General features: G+C 41.4%; 1 protein-coding gene across 1 annotated transcript; it reads left to right on the top strand.

The window, feature by feature from the left end:
* The first annotated feature begins 2,478 nt into the window (after positions 1-2,478).
* Positions 2,479-17,129, top strand: RNF138 (ring finger protein 138). The gene is given in 9 exon segments (XM_028737081.2): positions 2,479-2,550; positions 2,553-2,652; positions 3,815-3,941; positions 5,224-5,389; positions 6,141-6,256; positions 6,999-7,070; positions 8,452-8,557; positions 11,273-11,380; positions 12,995-17,129. Coding segments are annotated over 9 exon segments (921 nt in total). The 5' UTR covers positions 2,479-2,493; the 3' UTR covers positions 13,064-17,129.
* The last annotated feature ends 1,028 nt before the right edge of the window (positions 17,130-18,157 follow it).

The raw sequence follows: 18,157 nt of genomic DNA, 5'->3' as shown, positions 1-18,157 counted from the left end.
TGAATACATTAAGGAAAGGTTGGGTTACACAGATTACATCATGAATATATTAAGGAGAGGTTGGGTTACACCGAATTAACATATGGAGGAGGGAGGGGGAATATGCAGAGCTGGAGATATGCGCAGATAAGCGCTTCCTGAGTGCCGGTGATGGGAAGACAATGGTCCATGTATGCATGGTCTGCCACCTGGCATTGCCCGGAGGAAAGCCTTGGCAGAGTGATTGACAGGATTAGGGTCTTGACACTTTACTTGGGGATTATGGAGGACAGGAGAGGTGTCATGGAGTCCTAGAGAAATTGAGCAAATTGGCACGTTGATTTTCTATGGATTTTATAGATTTTAGTCCCTTTTGACATTGACAATTGGGAATAAATGGATATATTGTAGCAAAGAAGAAGGTGAAGAAGACATGCCCCCCCTTCCGTAACACAGGGAAGCAGAACCCAACTGCTCAATCATGTGGGCCACTCGCCAATTCTGTAGCTCAAGATCAAGGCATTAAGCTGAGGGCCTATGGAAGTATAGAAGTATATTCTATTTAAATCAGTGGGAATTTGTTCAGGACAAGTATGTCCAGGTCGAGTATAAAACGTATTTCTATTTCTTCCTGCATTGAATTAAAGAAGTTTCAGCAGCGGAAGGTAACTTGAAAGGCAGAGATATACAAATAAATATTTATCTTAGAGATAATGGATAATTTCAGAATAAGCAGTATGTGTAAATTATGTGTGAAGATTTTGATGAAAATCATATTAAAATATATTAAAATGGTGGGATCCTTTATTGTCACTAAATGAGTGATTTAGAATGTTTTACTTCAAATAATTTTTCTTCATAAAAATTTGCTGCCTGTGTTTCAACACAGCACTTATTGCAAAAGATTAACTTTTAAAAATTCAGTAGCCCCATATTATCAATATCAACTATGAGAATCCAACATGTACTCTTAAACTAGTCATGATATACTTTTTATATGTCTGTTTTAAAATGAGGGGCATATATCCAACTGTGGGACATCCACTATGTGTGTGTGTATAAGAATGAAGCCTTAATCCTGCCTTTTTCGAATTTAACAAGTCTTTAACATCCTTCCATTTTGTCACACACTTTGCCCTATTTACAGTCTTTCGTTCCTGGCTGGCGCTTCAAGATCCTTTCACACCCGATCTAAGAGTGGCTGTACGTGAGTGAAGGGAGCAATGTGTAATCCTGGCCCCAGGACTTATTGTCTTGGGCATGCCTCTCTTTCCTGTGCACTGACGGGATAACACCCTAAGACTTGTTTCAGCTGACATGCTTTGATCAGCAATCTCTCCATTCCCTGATGGGTCCATCTCCCCCACAATGCCGGCTAACGCTCTTAGCAAGCTGACATGTATCATGCAAGCAGCCATTAGAGGGCAGTCGCAATTCAGGAAGCAGAAGGGCGGTGAGAGCTGCTGCAGCTGCTGGGGAACCGTGCGGCTAACTTCTCAGAAGACCGTGTCTCTTCCGCTCTCCTAAGCAAGAACCCTATTTTGACACCCATGCAGAGACTGGCCGCCGAAGCACAAATTTCTGAGGTAACAATGGGAGAAAGCAACATGTTAGAAAAGGAGAGAAGGAGCATAGTCCACCTAAATGGGGCCTCTCAAGGTTTTTTTTCCGCCCTTCCGGACAAGGCCTCAACATGGCACCTACGTTATAAGGCGGGCCTACTGTGGTCTCAGGGCTGATAATAACCCGATATCGGGTGTCCTTTGAAACTCTATATCTCCTTTGTCCAGTGTCTGTTAAAACGGCTCAATGCGATTTACACCGAAGGGGAAAAAAAGCATACAAACATAATTATGCTTGAGACACAATGGCCCAGCTCCTTGCCTACCCTACACAGAAAGCTAATTCAATCGCTACCCGCAAGCCACACCTAAGAGAAGTGTTTGCAGAAAGAAGGGCAAAAGATGTGCAGGCATTTAATGAATTAAACGTTTCCGTCTGCGTTCAGAACAGTCAGGAATCCTGTTTCCCCCTGATATTTTTCCTCTCCCCAAACCGAGAGGACTAGAGACTTCACAGTGTAGTTCGTTCTCTCTCTGTTTTTTTTAAACTAGGCAGCAAAATCTGTGTTCCGTGGGGTTTTATTATGGCCAGTTAAGCGAGCAGGGTGCGTATATGCCATTCCACAAGGGAGCTTCGGAACTGAAGGGGGTTGTGCTGTGCATATATCCATTCCCCACAACCCGTCTTAAAACTCTTGCTTTGGCGGGAGCTCTTTTGAGAGCCCAGTTCTTTCACCTTCACGCGACAGGAGGGCAACGGTGAAATACTAGGTCTTGGCGAGCCCCTCACAAACGTGCCACTTTAAGCCTTTCTCGAGGAGGCCTGAAAAAGCGGCTTCCGCGTCGCCTCCAGGCAGCCAGGCAGGCGGAGGGAAGAGGAGGAGGAGGAGGCGGCGACGACGACTCTTGTTCAATAACAATTCACGCCGGAGGGGAGGGGGGGACTATTGCCATGGCAACCCCGGCCTGCCTGTTGGGAAGAGGCCGCCGCGGCGGCGGCCTAAGACCTACATGGAGAGCGGCGGCGGTTTGACCGGCTTGGCCTCCGGGAGCCCTGAAGATCCCGGCCCGGCCCCGAAGCTTGCGACCGACCTTCCCGTTCTCCCGAAAGGTAGTGGCGGGGCTCTAGGCCGCACCTCGAGGCGAAGGGCGGGCGTGGTTTTATTTTTGCGAGGTGGGGGCCGGGATTCGGCTTGTCGGGGACGTAAACGCCGAGAAGCCGGCGCGGGCTGAGGCTTGAAGAGTCGCCTCGCTCTGCTCCTCTTCCTCCTCGGGGCCCTTAAGGCCTTGCCTCCCTCTCGCGACGGTGGGATTTCCTTTAATTGTACGTAATATAAATATGAAAACACGTTATTATTTGCGTGCCGACTTCGTTAAAGTTTCCGAAGTGGTAACAAAAACCAGCACCGGTACGTTGCTTTCAGTGCATTAAGAAAACCACAAAATAATGGCCTACAATTTATATTTTGCGTGAGGCTCGCCGTGAATAAATTCCTTTTTACTCCAAAGTAAGCCCTCCTGCGTTACATGGGGCAAGTAAGACTTGTGTTGGGTCGCAACCTAAAATGCCAAAGGGCAGGTGAATTAGGCCACCAATAGATATGTATTTTTTTTTAATTCATAGCAAGAGGGGCCATCTTGCAGGAGGGTGTAGCAGAGCTATGGGGCCATGTGAAAAAAGGCCTTTGATGGAAAATAACCTGAACAGAATGGAGGATACAGAAGGAAATGCTCCTACAATCAAACCTCAGACAAACCTTGACCACCTGCCATTATGGCTGGAACGGGTGCGAGTTTGAGGCCAACAACACCAGGAGGGCCACAAGTTCTCCATCCCATTTTTAGGGCATTTTACTGCACCAATAGCAGCAGGGGCAAAACAACACTAGGTACTGGTAGGTAGCTCCCATGCAGTACTGCAAAAATTAAATGTACCTTTTCCACCACCAGAAGTCCATTCTTCACTTCAGGCCTTTGAATCATCCTCATCCATAGTGTAGACAGCTATAGTTTCGCACATAGTGAAACCAAGCTGAGACGTGTGTCTCCCCAAAGTTTTAGTCACACTTGCCAAGTCATATATGTCAAGGGGTCACAGCACTCATTCTTTTGTACTCTTAAGGGGCAAGCTTTCATGGCCTTCTCAAATACTGTACTCAAGGAAGTGAATAATTAAGTGAAGACAAAAGACAGGATAAACACCGTCTTGTGCTCTTGTTCCCAGTACTTAGGGTGATAATTGTTCTCTATATATTGTTCCATTGCTCTTTCAGAAGTACAACAGTTTGCTGCCATGAATGAGGAACCTGCCACTATTTGTTTCAATGAAGATGATTATTACTGTCCTGTTTGCCAAGATGTGTTTAAAACACCTGTGAGGATTTCTGCTTGTCAGCATGTGTATGTATCTATGTCTCTGGCCCATTTTTATTTGCCCCTCCCTTGTTAATTATATATTTTCTCCCTTCCCTCATACTCTTCCTATCTAACTGATCTCAGTAAACATTTGTATTTTTTAAGGAGGATGTTCTCTTGTTAACCCCACTTTTGAGGAGGATGAAACTACTTTTACGTATGCTAAACAAGTGCCAATTCATAAATTTTTGTAAGTGCTTCTACTCTTGTATATGCTGCATAAGATACTTTTTCTTGAAAAATCACCACAGAAGCCCTCCATGAAGTTTGTGCTTGCTTGTTAAATACATGTACTGCATCCTTTTGAGTTCCATTTGTTCCCATGCACAGCACAAATTCGAACATTTGCTAAGCTTTACTAAGCATCTTCAGTGTTGTAACCCAGATAATCTTAAAGCTACTCAGAATGGAAATAATTCCAGTTTTTGGATGTAGATAAGAATAGGCTTACTGCACAATATCTCATAAAAGCAAATTCCATAAATTCATTACATGCTATGTGATAAAGTGTTTTTTTTTAAAGAATGTATTGAATCTTCTGTCATTCAGTTTCATTGGATGACCTTGAGTTCTAATATTATGAGAGATGGAGAAAACTTCCTTTCACTTTTTCAAAATAAGCATAATTTTATAAACCTACACAATGATTCCTACCCATCCTCCCTCATTTGCCTTTTTCTTCACTATTAAAAGCCCCAAATGTGATGACTTTTCTCATCAGAAAAGTGCTCTAATCACTCTGGTAGTTATCTGCATCTTACTATTTCAGATCTGGCTCAAGTGCAGATCTATATAAAGGTGTTTTTTTTTGAAAGGCGGTTTAATTTTGAATGTATTTTGTAATTATCCTTGGTGTACAGTTTGCCCTTTTCACAGCTGGTGTGTACTGGGTTCATTTTTCATTTTGTACTCTGTCATAACCCCTCAATATCTTTCTTTGTGAGTAACTGGCAGTTTTGATCCCCTGAAGTTAGGTTTTTTTTTGTCTCAGTGTGCTTCACTTTGAATCTCCTTTGTCACCCCCACCTCCCATTCGCACAGTTTTGATATGTTTGGGAAGTCTGCTTGGATTTTGACCATCCCCAATATATACCGTAATCTGCAAATTTCACTGCTTCACTGCTCTCCCCAACTTTAAATCATGAGTATATGAGTTATGAAAGACTGGTGAAAGTGGTATGCTGTAGTAATAATAATGGGATTAGAATAACTATTAATTGGTAGAGCAGAACATTATTTTTGTACTCAACTTTATATTTGGGTTCAGGTTTTGCAGGAAATGTTTCTTAATGGCTATGAAAGAAGGTGGAACACATTGCCCACTATGCAGAGGCATTGTCACCCGAAAAGAAAAAGCACGTCCTAACAGAGCCTTAGATGTTGAAAACAACATGAAGAAATTGGTGGGGAGCTGTAGATGCTGCGACAAACAGGTATAGTAGATGTAAAATAGTGTTAAAAGTGGGTAGAGGCTGAAACTCTGTATGCTTATCTAGAAGTAAACCCTTTTGAAAACATGCATAGGATTACATTGAAATAATATTTATTGCAGACAGGTGGGTAGTGCACCATCATCTGCTACCACATTTTACATTATGAAGATTCTGAGAAAAAGCAGACTGACTTTGAATAACAAACAAGTGTTGCAACTAGGCACTGATAGAATGTATTCCTTCACTTTTTTTTGTTGTGATTTGGGAGCACTCTAGTAAATTAAAACTGTTAATAATACTGAAGAAGATGTGGAGGTACAAGAATGGCTTGAGCAGTGACTGTAAGACTATCTTAACCAGTATACACTTTGAATTACCTGATTGAAGCTAAAGCAATCCCCAAAAGAAGCAGCTAACCATATGTGCATTAACTTTTTATCTATCTTAAGGTCTTGGGAAGCTCAAACCATAGAATACTGTAGAGTTTTATGATCTGTCACCTGATCTGGTTGTTTAACTCCTGTGTTGAGCTCAGTAAAACAAAAATATTTATAAGGCACGTAAGAAAATATGTGTTAATGCTTAGTTGAATGAGCTTTCAGTATTGCAAATCAAGGGAATTTAGAAGAAAGTTTTGTAAACTAGTTGACATGATTTTCCTCAACTAGTCACAGGAGTAATTTTTTTAGGCAACTATAGGATTTCCCATAAATGAGATTCAACTCTAAATGAGACACAACTTTATTTACAGATAAGATTCTCGCGTATGAGACAGCACTATAAATCGTGTAAAAAGTATCAAGATGAGTATGGTGTTTCTTCTGTAATTCCAAGCTTAGACATATCTCAGGATTCAACAGGAAACAGGTAAATACCTATTTGCGAGCAGCTTTATACATTTTAATGCTTGCTTTTTAAAAAAATGTCCCAAACTATTGTATATTGCGTTCTTTAGATTTGGCATGGGGGAAGTTGTTAAACAATGTAGCTTAGAATTTATTCACAGGGTGGTTGAAGTGTGACAGTAAAGTACACTTTATTATGTTATATCCAAATGAGAACTTCCGACACAATGTTATAATTATCTTTTAGGCTTTGGAACTTAGTTCTGATTATGAAATGCCAAAAATCACTATTTAAATCAACAAAAATTACTTTGTGTGTTGCAAACCTTTGTTTTGTTTGCAGTATGGGCACCAGGCTTCAGCGGCCCTTGGGATAATGGTGATAGTGCCCCTCCTCAAACAAAGGGCTCAGTCCTGCTTTAGGTGGCAGCTACATCCTTCTCTGCTGCTTTGGTGGTCCCAGTGCCACTCACTGTCCTCCACTCAGATGCACTTCCATGGACATGCAGCAGCACTTTTGAATGGGAGCTAAGCTCAGCTTCATCCATGCTGGCCACCCAACACCTTATGCAATGTTTCTGAAGTAACTTAAAAAATAATAATGTTTATTTAGATAAGAACATCTATAGTCCAATTCTAAACATGCATTTTTTGAAAGCAAGTCCCACTAGTTATCAATGGGATTAATTTATTCATCATACTGCTTTGAATTGCAACCTCTTCTGTATTTAATTTGAAAATAAATTCTCACGCTTTGTATGAAGTTTTAGAAGTGACTCTTCTACTTCGGAAGTTGGAGAAAATTCTAATCTACATGTTCCTGAAGAAGCTACAAGGTAGGACTACCTTTGAAATAAATAAATAACTGTGGTTTTAGGTATTGGTGGGAAGGAGTGCCAACAAATGAAGGGAATCTTCAGTAGAAGACAAATTTCAAAACAAATATCATAGTCCAGTGGCTCTGATGTATCCTCATGCAGGGACTTTAATGTGTGGATCCCAAGCTTTGAATAAGAGATGCTTCCTTACTGATTTCAGTGTCAGGTATTAGATTACCAGGTGACAAAGTAAATAAAAAAGCTATTTCTCATTAGAACTTTATGCATGCATTGACTGCCTCGTGGGGTTTGGACTGGGGCCCAATTGGCTTTCTTTATCTACCCTCAGGTCTTTTCACGTATGTGTCAGGCATGGAGAATTATGTATCAGTAACCTGAACTCCTGTATCAGTAACCTGAATATTTTGTATAAAAGTGGTTTTCAGCCATTGGAAACCACTAATGTGAAAGTAACACAAAGCACATCACGCTACAGTTAAACTTCAAAACAAGGCAGAATTTTGGATTTTATCAAAATTTGAATTTTGGGTTTAAAGTATTAAAACAGATTTGTGTCAAGGGGAAGTATAAATAGGTATGTGATACCTTATAATATATTTAGGTCAGGTAAAATCAGGAAAATGGAATTTGATTTGTTTCTTAGAAAAATATATTCCAAAGAAAACAACTTTTTATATTTGAAGCAGTGCAAAGTATTCCTGTGATTTACTGCAAAAGCTGCTGGTGATAGATGAAAGAGATCCTGTTGAAAGACTAGGTAATCTTAAGAAAACACCCCCCAAAAGCCTTAAACTGAAAAATACATAGCATGACCTCTCTTCCATTGGCTTAGTAGATATTCTGTTATTCTTTTGTTTTAAATCTCATTGTAAACTGCCCTGGAATATTAGGAACAGACTATATACAGTGGTACCTCAGGTTAAGTACTTAATTCGTTCCAGAGGTCCGTTCTTAAGCTGAAACTGTTCTTAACCTGAAGCACCACTTTAGCTAATGGGGCCTCCAGCTGCCACCGCGCCGCTGGAGCACAATTTCCGTTCTCATCCTGAAGCAAAGTTCTAAACCCGAGGTACTATTTCTGGGTTAGCGGAGTCTGTAACCTGAAGCGTCTGTAACCTGAAGTGTATGTAACCCGAGGTACCACTGTAAATACCTTAAATAAATCAGCAAGCTGCATTCAAATATGTTAAATTTTGACTTAGTGCTATATGAATTCACTACAGCAAGCTTCAGTGTGTTTTGGTCTCATTTTATGCATTTCCTCCTTTTGCTGAAATTAATGGGGAAATGATTGTGGGTGACAGAGTTCCTTGAACATGTAACATGCTGTTGCAGGGATTTTCATCCATCTGTGCCTCTTTCTCATATTTGTTTTCAGTGGACAGCCTACATTCAAATGCCCTCTGTGTCAAGAAAGTAACTTTACAAGGCAGAACTTATTGGATCACTGTAATGATAGGCACCTTTATCAACTAGTTCCAGTAGTGAGTATGTGTATATAAAAAAGAAAGTTTGTGAAGATTTTATCCTAGTATGTGTGAATTAAGCGCTCTTTTTTAAAAAAAATTATCTTAATTCTATGACAATAGCAATATTTTCAGAAAGAATGAGCCACCCTCTTCTCCCTTCAGGGATGGATCTAGCAGTTACAGCATTTTCCTCAGTTTTATACTGAATGACATTTTCCCTTTTCCGACCTTTTTTTTTTTAAGTACTTAGATCTGTAATTACAAGACATGTTTTCCATTTTCAGTTTGGGATTATTATTGTTTTATTTAGTATTCAATAAGTTTTCTTAAGGGACACGGGTAGCACTGTGGGTTAAACCACAGAGCCTAGGAATTGCCGATCAGAAGGTCGATGGTTCGAATCCCCTTAACGGGGTGAGCTCCCGTTGCTCGGTCCCTGCTCCTGCCAACCTAGCAGTTCAAAAGCATGTCAAAGTGCAAGTAGATAAATAGGTACCGCTCTGGCGGGAAGGTAACCGGCGTTTCCATGTGCTGCTCTGGTTCGCGGCTTAGTCATGCTGGCCACATGACCTGGAAGCTGTACGCCGGCTCCCTCAGCCAATAAAGCAAGATGAGCGCTGCAACCCCAGAGTTGGTCATGACTGGACCTAATGGTCAGGGGTCCCTTTACCTTTACCTTTATGTTTTCTTAAAGGACTGCCCGTCATTCTATTTTTTCTCAATCTGTCGCACAATACATTGCTATTAGACACATTTACCGCATTTTTCGCACCATAGGACGCACCGGACAATAGGACGCACCTTGTTTTAGAGGGGGGAGAACAAGGAAAAAAATTCTTCCGCTCTCTGCCCAGCGCCCCTTCAGTGAAGCGGCAGGAGGCGCTGCGCAGAGAGTGTGAGAATTTCCCCCCTCTTGTTTTCCCGCTCTAAAACAAGGTGCGTTTAAGGTGCGTTCAGGCTGCTACCTTGGAAGCCTGGAGAGTGAGAGGGGTCGGTGCGCACCGACCCTTCTCGCTCTCCAGGCTTCAGGTTCCTTTCGACCTGCTCTTTGGGGCTGGCGGGGGGAAGCCCACCACCAGCCCCAAAGAGCAGGTCAGGGAGCAGCGGAAAGGCGCAGCAGAGAGGCTGCTGCCATAGGCGCGCGTCACCTCTCCAGCCGGGAGAGGGTCACGGGGGGCTGCTTTAGCCCTGCGCGCACTCTCCCAGTGTGGTGTAGTGGTTAAGAGCGGTAGTCTGCTAATCTGGGGAACCGGGTTCGCGTCTCCGCTCCTCCACTTGCAGCTGCTGGGTGACCTTGGGCCAGTCACGCTTCCTTGAAGTCTCACAGCCTCACTCACCTCACAGAGTGTTTGTTGTGGGGGAGGAAGGGAAAGGAGAATGTTAGCCGCTTTGAGACTCCTTAAAGGGAGTGAAAGGCGGGATATCAAATCCAAACTCTTCTTCTTCTTCTTCTTTAGCCCCGCGCGCGCTCTCCCAGCTGGAGAGGTGACGCGCGCCTATGGAGGCTCCTGCCATAGGCGCGCGTCACCTCTCCAGCTGGGAGAGGGTTGCGGGGGGCTGCTTTAGCCCCGCGCGCGCTCTCCCAGCTGGAGAGGTGATGCGCGCCTATGGAGGCTCCTGCCATAGGCGCGCGTCACCTCTCCAGCCGGGAGAGGGTCGCGGGGGGCTGCTTTAGCCTCCCGGGAGAGGCTGCGTGGGGCTAAAGAATCCATAGCCCCGTGCAGCCTCTCCTTGCCGGAGGGGTTGCGCACAGCTATGGAGCAAGCCAAGGCAGGGGGCGGGATGGATCCCGCTCGCTGTTTTGGCTTCCCCTTTAGCCCCACGCAGCCTCCCCCTCCCGGGAGACGCTGCGCAGGGCTTTCCTGGCTTTCCTGGGAGGTGGGGGGATTCCCTCACCTCTCGCAAAAGCCCGCAGAAGCCGCCAACTCCTTTAAAGAGATCGCGGCTTCTCCTGGCTTTTCTGGGAGGTGGGGGAATTCCCCCACCTCCCGCAAAACCGGCAGAAGCCGCGCGCACTTTAAAAGGGCTGCACGGCTTCTTCTGGCTTTCCTGGGAGGTGGGAGAAGGGACTGATGCGGCCAGTCAGTCCCTTCTCCCTCCTGTGGAAAAGCCCGCAAGAATGCACGGAGCTTGTGTGCGGCTCTTGGGGGCTTTTCCTGCCTGCCTCCCCCTGCATTCGCTCCATAGGACGCACACACATTTTCCCTTGCTTTTTAGGAGGGAAAAAGTGCGTCCTATGGTGCGAAAAATACGGTAGGTCCATTTGAGTTCAGTGGAAGTACTAAGCACTTAAGGAGTGCCCAGCTGGGGCAGGATGGTGCCCTGTTTTACAAGTAGTGCGCAGTATTGTTTACATGGAAGATATTAGAGACATACACTCTTTTAAAAACTTTTTGTCTTAAGTCCCATTTTCCAAGATTTGTTTTGTAAAAAGATTGCTTAAGATTAAGGGCAGAAATAGACAAGGAGTATCTTCTTTAGAAACATAAATGTTCAGTGTCATTTCCTTTAAAGAATTTAAAGTATGTGTAGTTAACTTTTAAGTTTAATCTCTTCTATTCACATTCTTCCAGGAGTATCCTTTTGTTTTAAGAATGTGTCTATTTTAAGGCATTTCTACGTAGTATGACGTAGTATGATTTTCATAGAAACTAATGTTGATCTAATATCTAGTTATGTAATTTATGTGAGCAATTGTCTGCCTCTTGATTCTCTCTCTCTCTTTTAAAGATCTGTCCTATTTGTGTCTCTTTTCCATGGGGAGATCCTAACCGGGTTACTAGAGATTTTGTTGGCCATTTAAATCTAAGGCATCAGTTTGAGTATGGAGATTTTATGGTAAGAGCTTTTCTTTTGTTCTTGCTCCCTATTTAAAATGTTGACATTTTTTAATCTCTATGCTGGAAGACTAAATTAGAGCCTTATTCATCTTGGATTAATTTGGGTAAAAGCACCTTCTATATTAGATTGCCAGATTTAAATTACCTAGAAGCCTTGCTTTACCAAGTTCTACAGCTGCCCTGGTAAATTGTGAAATCTCTTTCCTGGGTAAATTTGGAGAAAAGGCTAGAAAAGCACTTAGGGGATTTTGTGCATTTAAAACACTTCTACCCTGCTTTAGGCATAAAGGTTCCAAAGTCAGTTTATACCTCAATAAACCATGCATATACTAGTCTCTACCCTGAAGCTTACAATTTAAAAGATAGGACACACAAGGAAAAAGATGGGAAAGGACAGGAAAAGCAGACTTGGTCACTCTTCTCAAAAGTTACAGTTCATATAACAACCAGCTAAATTGGAAGTTGTTCAGGCAGCTTCATGGAATGACTGCTGTTGAGAGAGAACCAGCCAGTCTCAACAAACCCGATGAGAATAGATAGCCCTGCTTCTCTCCTCTCCTCTGTAGCCTGACAGCATGGCTGTGGTGATAGTGAAAGGCAGATGGTGTCTCAGCAGGTCTAGTTTCTCCCCCTGTCAAATGTCAACTGTTTACTTCTGCTGCCTGGCTGGGGAACAGTCTGTGGTGCTGGGATGCCAACAGGATTTCCTGGACCTGTTACACTTTACTTAGATTGGGTCCTCTGCAATCCCCCCAGCAGTCTGTTGGAAGAATTTAGGCTTAAGTGCATATATTACCTTAACCTATATCTTACAGGGCCATTACAAAGATGAAAGGGAGGATAATATACACAACCTTGAGCTCCTCACTGGAAGAGCAAGATATAAATATATATCACAGATCATGTAAACAAAAAGAAACATGCTCAAATCCAGAAAAGCCGTTCCCATCTTGCTTTAACTGCAATGTTCCATAATCTAGGGTTGCCATATGTCCAGAATTTCCTGGACATATCCAGAATACTGCAGCTGCAAGCAGTGTCTGGCTGGAAATGGGTGAAATGTCCTGGAAAATAGGAAGGGGGGGGGGGAGGGAAATCCATTTTTTTCTCAGTAAGTAGGAGGATTCATTTATTTCACCGGAGTTATTTCTGAGTAAAACATCAAAACCAATTCTGTTTTATGCCCCCTAAATTTCCACTGAATTAATACCAAATAACATAACTAATAATTGCTCCTTAACATTATCTCAAGTAAAAATACTGTTCCAAAACAACATTGCTTGCTTTTCCTTTAAATGTCCTGGTTAGATGTGAATCATTGCCATAACATCACTCATAATCAACATTTTGCAACCATTCATTTCTGGAAATGTTTTGGGGGAGGTTCCAGTTTTTAGTAATTTATTTTGCTGTTACTAGCATGTTAATTGCTGGAATGACAGCCTTCTTTTCTAAAGGATCACTTATATCATTTAGCAGACTATTCATATACATTTTCCCATTGTGTGCTCTTTGTTGTAGTAATTAATGCAGAGTACATGCTGAACTGTAGAGTGTAATAACTTGGTCTGGGGGAAAATTCTAAACCATTTTTGTTGTTGTTTGTATTTAGAATCCTCAGCTGGATGAGGAAACTCTGTTCCAAAATGCTGTTGAGGAATCTTGTCAAGAGAACCTTTGAAATCTCTAATTTGTTCACATCATTGCTTTCTGCGAGGGGAGAAGCTGCATCAGTGGTCTCAGTGTTAATAAAAGGGAACCCTTGTATCCAGTTTAACTGTATAGCAGTATTACTTTCCTTTGAATTTATTTTAAAATGCTTTTTATTTAAACTAACAAAAAAGCATGTTATATTATAATACTTTAATATGGGGTGTTTTTTCCTCCACATAATATTAGAAATATTTCAGATATCTGGCAAAAACGTTACTGTCTTTGAGATAAAGCTATTAAGAGCCATTTTGCATCATTTGTTTTGTTATTTTTAAAGAAGTGTTACACTATAGAGAAAAAAATTGCACTGGGACAAAGTAATGACATACAGATAGTAAGGACAGGGTGGTGTTTTTTATTCTTTTTTGGATGAGTTAAATAACTTTTCTTCTATGCTTACTAAATCTAGGTTAAAAGCTAAAAAAACCCCAATAATTTCTAGCCCAATACTATTCTAGCCCCAGCTAGTGTTTACATAAAAGAACATGCACACAGGGGTTTTCCTCAATGCTGTCAAGAATCTCTTAAGTAGCCACAGTCTGGAGGCTTCCTAGCTATGGCATACTTACTACTTGGCCATTTTCTAGACACCAGCCACTTGTAAAGTAGCCTATCTTAAATTGATAGGTTTAATTTATTTTATTCAGAGATTGGTTACTTACTGGTTTTTGGATTGTATCATTATTCACTTGAGAAAATTTATAAAAACTTTTTCCAGTTCTTTAACAAAATTTGGGATAAAAAAGTCAGAATAATGAGCTGCAAGTATGTTGAAAATACTGACTAAGGAAGTTTTATGGTAAGAAATAAAGAGGTCTTTTATTGGAAGTGCTGTTTTAGGGGGAAATTGTTCTTGGGCCAATACCAGCTTAATCTGATTTTAGATATGAGCTTTCTGTTAAATTATCTACTGAACACTTGTTTCAAAGCCTAGTCCTGGAAACCATGGGAATACCTGTGCTTCTTCAAAAGCCATTGTACATTTGAACACTCTAAACATGGGGTTACCACTTCATGAGTCTCAGTGCCCAAACAATCCTTGTCTAGGAAAGGGTGCAGTTGACATTCCACACAAAGCTGATGGTAGGCTCTCTGCCATGGAGGCCGCACGGGCCTCATTGGACAAAGATTCTTCCATAAATACTCCTAAACTCTGCATGTTCCTTTAGAGTGCAATCCAATCCAGAACAGGCAAGTCCCAAATTCTCAGGCATGGGAATTGGTCATCCAGAGCATCCTTGTCTTAGCAAAATTCAGCTTCACTTTTTTGGTCCACATCCTACCCACCCTGAGTCCAGGCACTGCTTCATCTTGTGCATGCCCTCTTGACTGAGAACTAACAAAGAGCTGGGTGTCATCAGCACATTGATGACACTGCCCCAAGTCTCCTGATGACTGCTTCTGTTGGCTTCATATAGTTGTTTAATAACATAGGGAATAAAATAGTGTTGTGCAGTACCCCACAACTAAATCACAAGGGTACTGATACATAGTCCCTCAGTACTGTTATCTGAGACTGGCCCTACAAATAGGAGTGGAACCACCATAGAGAAGTTCCTTCAACATCCAACTCTCAGAAGGTACCATAGTCAGTGGTATCAAAGCTGCAGAGAGATAAGCAAGAGCAACAAAGTTGCACTCCCCATCTCTCCTCTGGGGAATATTATTCATAAGAGCAACCAAGGCTGATTTTGTGTTAAAAAACATCCTGAACCCTTATTGGAGTGGAGGCAGTCAATAGTTTTCTTCCTAGAGTGTCTACAGCTGCATTGCCACAGTCCTGAAGCACCTTGCCCATAAAGGGTATTAGACACTGGGTAGTAGTTGTGCTATTGGTATAATTAGGAATGAGCAGATTCCCTCAGTACCATGACATTGTTGCCTCTTGTGTCTGTAGCCTAATGCAATATTAGATTGCTTTAACAAAAGCTTAGTATGCAAGTCATGTGTGGTAATAGTTCTGCTCTATTCTGTGCTGGTCAGGCTGCCTCTGGAGAACTGAGGTCAGTTCTGAGTGTAGCACAGTGTGATCAGGTCAGTCCCCCCCCCCTTAAATTAATTTTCATTTTTCGCATCACACATAAAACAACATATTCACAACACACAAACCATGTTGCTTAAAAATATCAACTCAGATTCTTACAGTACACTCCAAAAAAATCTTTCCACATATTACCATGCAATCTGGGTGTGTGTGTGGGTATAAATATAATCTTGATGCATATACTCAAAAAATGGTTGTCACACACGGGGGGGGGGGGGGGGAAGGGGCTAGAATTCCCTTTGGTTGCATGAATCTGGCACACCAGCTTTTCAGCCAGGGCTATTGTCCATGCTCTGAGTACCATGCTTTAAAGTTCAAGCTCAAGGTAGTACACCTATTTCCGCTGAGAGGAAGAACATTAAGAGTTATTTATGAGCAACTGGTGGCGTAGACATGGTCTTTATTCCAAGTAGGCAAGTTGAGGGGAAGGTTGTAGCTCCATTTTGTATATTAAAATCAATTCTTTAAATACCAAAACCCAAAACTGATAAACATGCCCCAAACTTAGGATCTTCCAATTCTATAGCCACTGTTTTCCTCCTGGATCTTGAATCAAAGACACCCAAGACTTGGAATGCCTTATAGTATATAAGCAAGTGGGGCACTCCCAGACCAGATTGTAAATTTATTTTTGCCAAAATTTAAAATCTTAGGCATTATAGTTATTGGCAGGACCTGAAATAGGCAGAGAAACTTCAGAAGGATCAACATATTCATAGCCACAATGTGGCTCAAGCAAGAAAGGTTTAGACTTCCCCAGGATTTCAGTTCCTCTCTAACTTGAGATAACAAGGACTCAATATTTGCTTAAAGAGTGCAAGAATTTTGATATAAATATTCCCAGATATTTCAGCTTTTGAGGACAGATTGCAAAACCCTCAATGCTTTGTATGAAAGTTTGAGACTGTTAAGACCACAATAAACATAATTTCAGATTTGGTTTCAGAATTATTCAGTTCTCTAATAACTTCAGGTATTGCCAATTCCGGTTTTGATAACATGAGAGCTATGCCATCTGCAAAAAGGTTAGTATGCATTTTACTTTAAATTTTTTCACTTTCTATATTCACATTGTTTCTAATGACTGTTGCCAATGGTTCAATAGACAAGGCAAATAAAAGCAGAGACAAAGGACAATCTTGTTTTACTCGTTATAGAGGTTTCTGAGTTGAGACCATTACACAGACTGTAGCAAAGGAACGTTTGTATACTTCAGAAGTAGTTAATAAACCACTCTCATGTTAAGTCTATACATCAGTGATTTAAAAAATGACCAACTCAGCCTGTCAAAGACCTTGTAAAAATCCCATGAGATTATTGCAAGTGGCTTATCTTTCTTTTTACTATAATAAATGACATTCAATAGGTGTCTTACTGGATCCACTACGCCAGTGATACAGAAAGCCTACCTGGTCTGGGGAGATAAAATTTGTAATAAACACATTTAATCTGTTTGCTAAAATGGCTGTATACGTCTTAGCTTCTTGGTATAACAGGGCTAATTGGATGCCACAATCCCTCTAGATCAAGGTTTCTTCTAGCTTTTAGTAGTACTGTTATTTTAGATTAATGCCAGTAATATGGTGGAAGTTCCGCCAAAAGAACTTCATTAAACAACTTGACTAGATGGGGAGACAGTTCATTTCTAAAATGTTTATAGAACGTTTCTGTAAAACTGCCAGCCTCCGGTGCTTTGTATCCTCATAGTTTTTTACTAGCCATTTGCACTTCCTTTAATAGATTTATTTGAAGACTGCATATGATCCATTTCTAACTGTGTTAATGAAATTTATCTAAATAGTCATTGATGGCAAACACAGACGTTGATGGTGAGCTGTGTAATTCTGAATAAAATTTATTAAATAATCCACATTTGTCTTTTTTTTGTACTGAAAAATGCCAAAAAAACATTTTATGTGTAGCACTCGTCTATAGGCAACCTTTTGTTTGTTGGTTTGTTTTTGTTTTTATTAAAGATTTTCTTGGTTTAGTACATGCCTTGTCTCTCTTTTCAGGTTATACAGTCTTTCTTGCAAATCACTTACATTTGTTGTGATACATTAAGTGTTGATACTGTATATAAGGTTGGGGAAGAAAGTGGGAGAGGGTGGGGTGGTGAGGCTTATGTTCTTTTATATAGTGTATGTGTGAGGTTTTGTGTCAGTGTCAACTGGGTAGGTTCTCTTTCTATTTATTTATTACATTTCCCTGCTAGTGAGAGGTATTGAGGGGCAATGTTATTTCTTTAGTGGAGGATGTTAGGTTACCGTCTTTTTTAGTGACAGTGTATTATTGTTTTGAGTGATTTCCCCCCTGCATCTATTTGCTAATAGTCTGGAGTTCTTTCCTCCATATTCATAAAAGCATTGTTTAGAGCATAAGATATTAATCACTGCTTTATTGATTTCTAGAGAGTCAATTTTTGTTTTTTTGTTCTATGAGTTTAAGGAGTTGAGTTTTTTTTTTTTGCTCCTGCTTGTTTGTAGTGTGATGAGAGGGTTGTAATGTCTTGTTCTAATTCACCAATTTTTGAGGAGGTTTGTTTTTTAAGAGATGCCCTCTCCTTTATGCAGGCTCTTCTGGTGACCACTTTGATTGTCCTTAAAAGTAGTTTTCAAGAGACTCTAGCTAGTTGGTTTGTGGTTAGGATGGGGCTGAAGGACCATGCTGGGGTAGTTTGTGCTTTCTCTTGAGGGTAGCTTCTACTGGGGCATGATCTGTGATTTTAATGTTACCAATGTTTGTTGTTTCTGTGTGAGCAGAATGCTGTCCAGTCTGGACATGGTGCTGGCACGTCCAGACTGGAATGTGGCTGGTGTCTCCCAGATTCTTTTCTCCCCAGATGTCACAAAGGCCTCTGTTTTTAGCATTTTCAGTAGTTGGTCAGTGTCTCTAATGGTTTGGGGTTTCCCTCTGAGGAAGGTTACCCAGGGGGTTGTAGGATGGATGTCTTTTAGGGATGCCTCTCCTGTTGAGGTTGAGGTTACCTCCTAGGATTGTTTACCCTTTGGAGAAGGA

This window comes from Podarcis muralis, chromosome 8, assembly GCF_964188315.1.
Source record: "Podarcis muralis chromosome 8, rPodMur119.hap1.1, whole genome shotgun sequence".
NCBI classification, from domain to species: Eukaryota; Metazoa; Chordata; class Lepidosauria; order Squamata; family Lacertidae; genus Podarcis; species Podarcis muralis.
The sequence above is the reverse complement of the archived record's forward strand: the minus strand, read 5'-3'. Positions and strand labels throughout refer to the sequence as shown.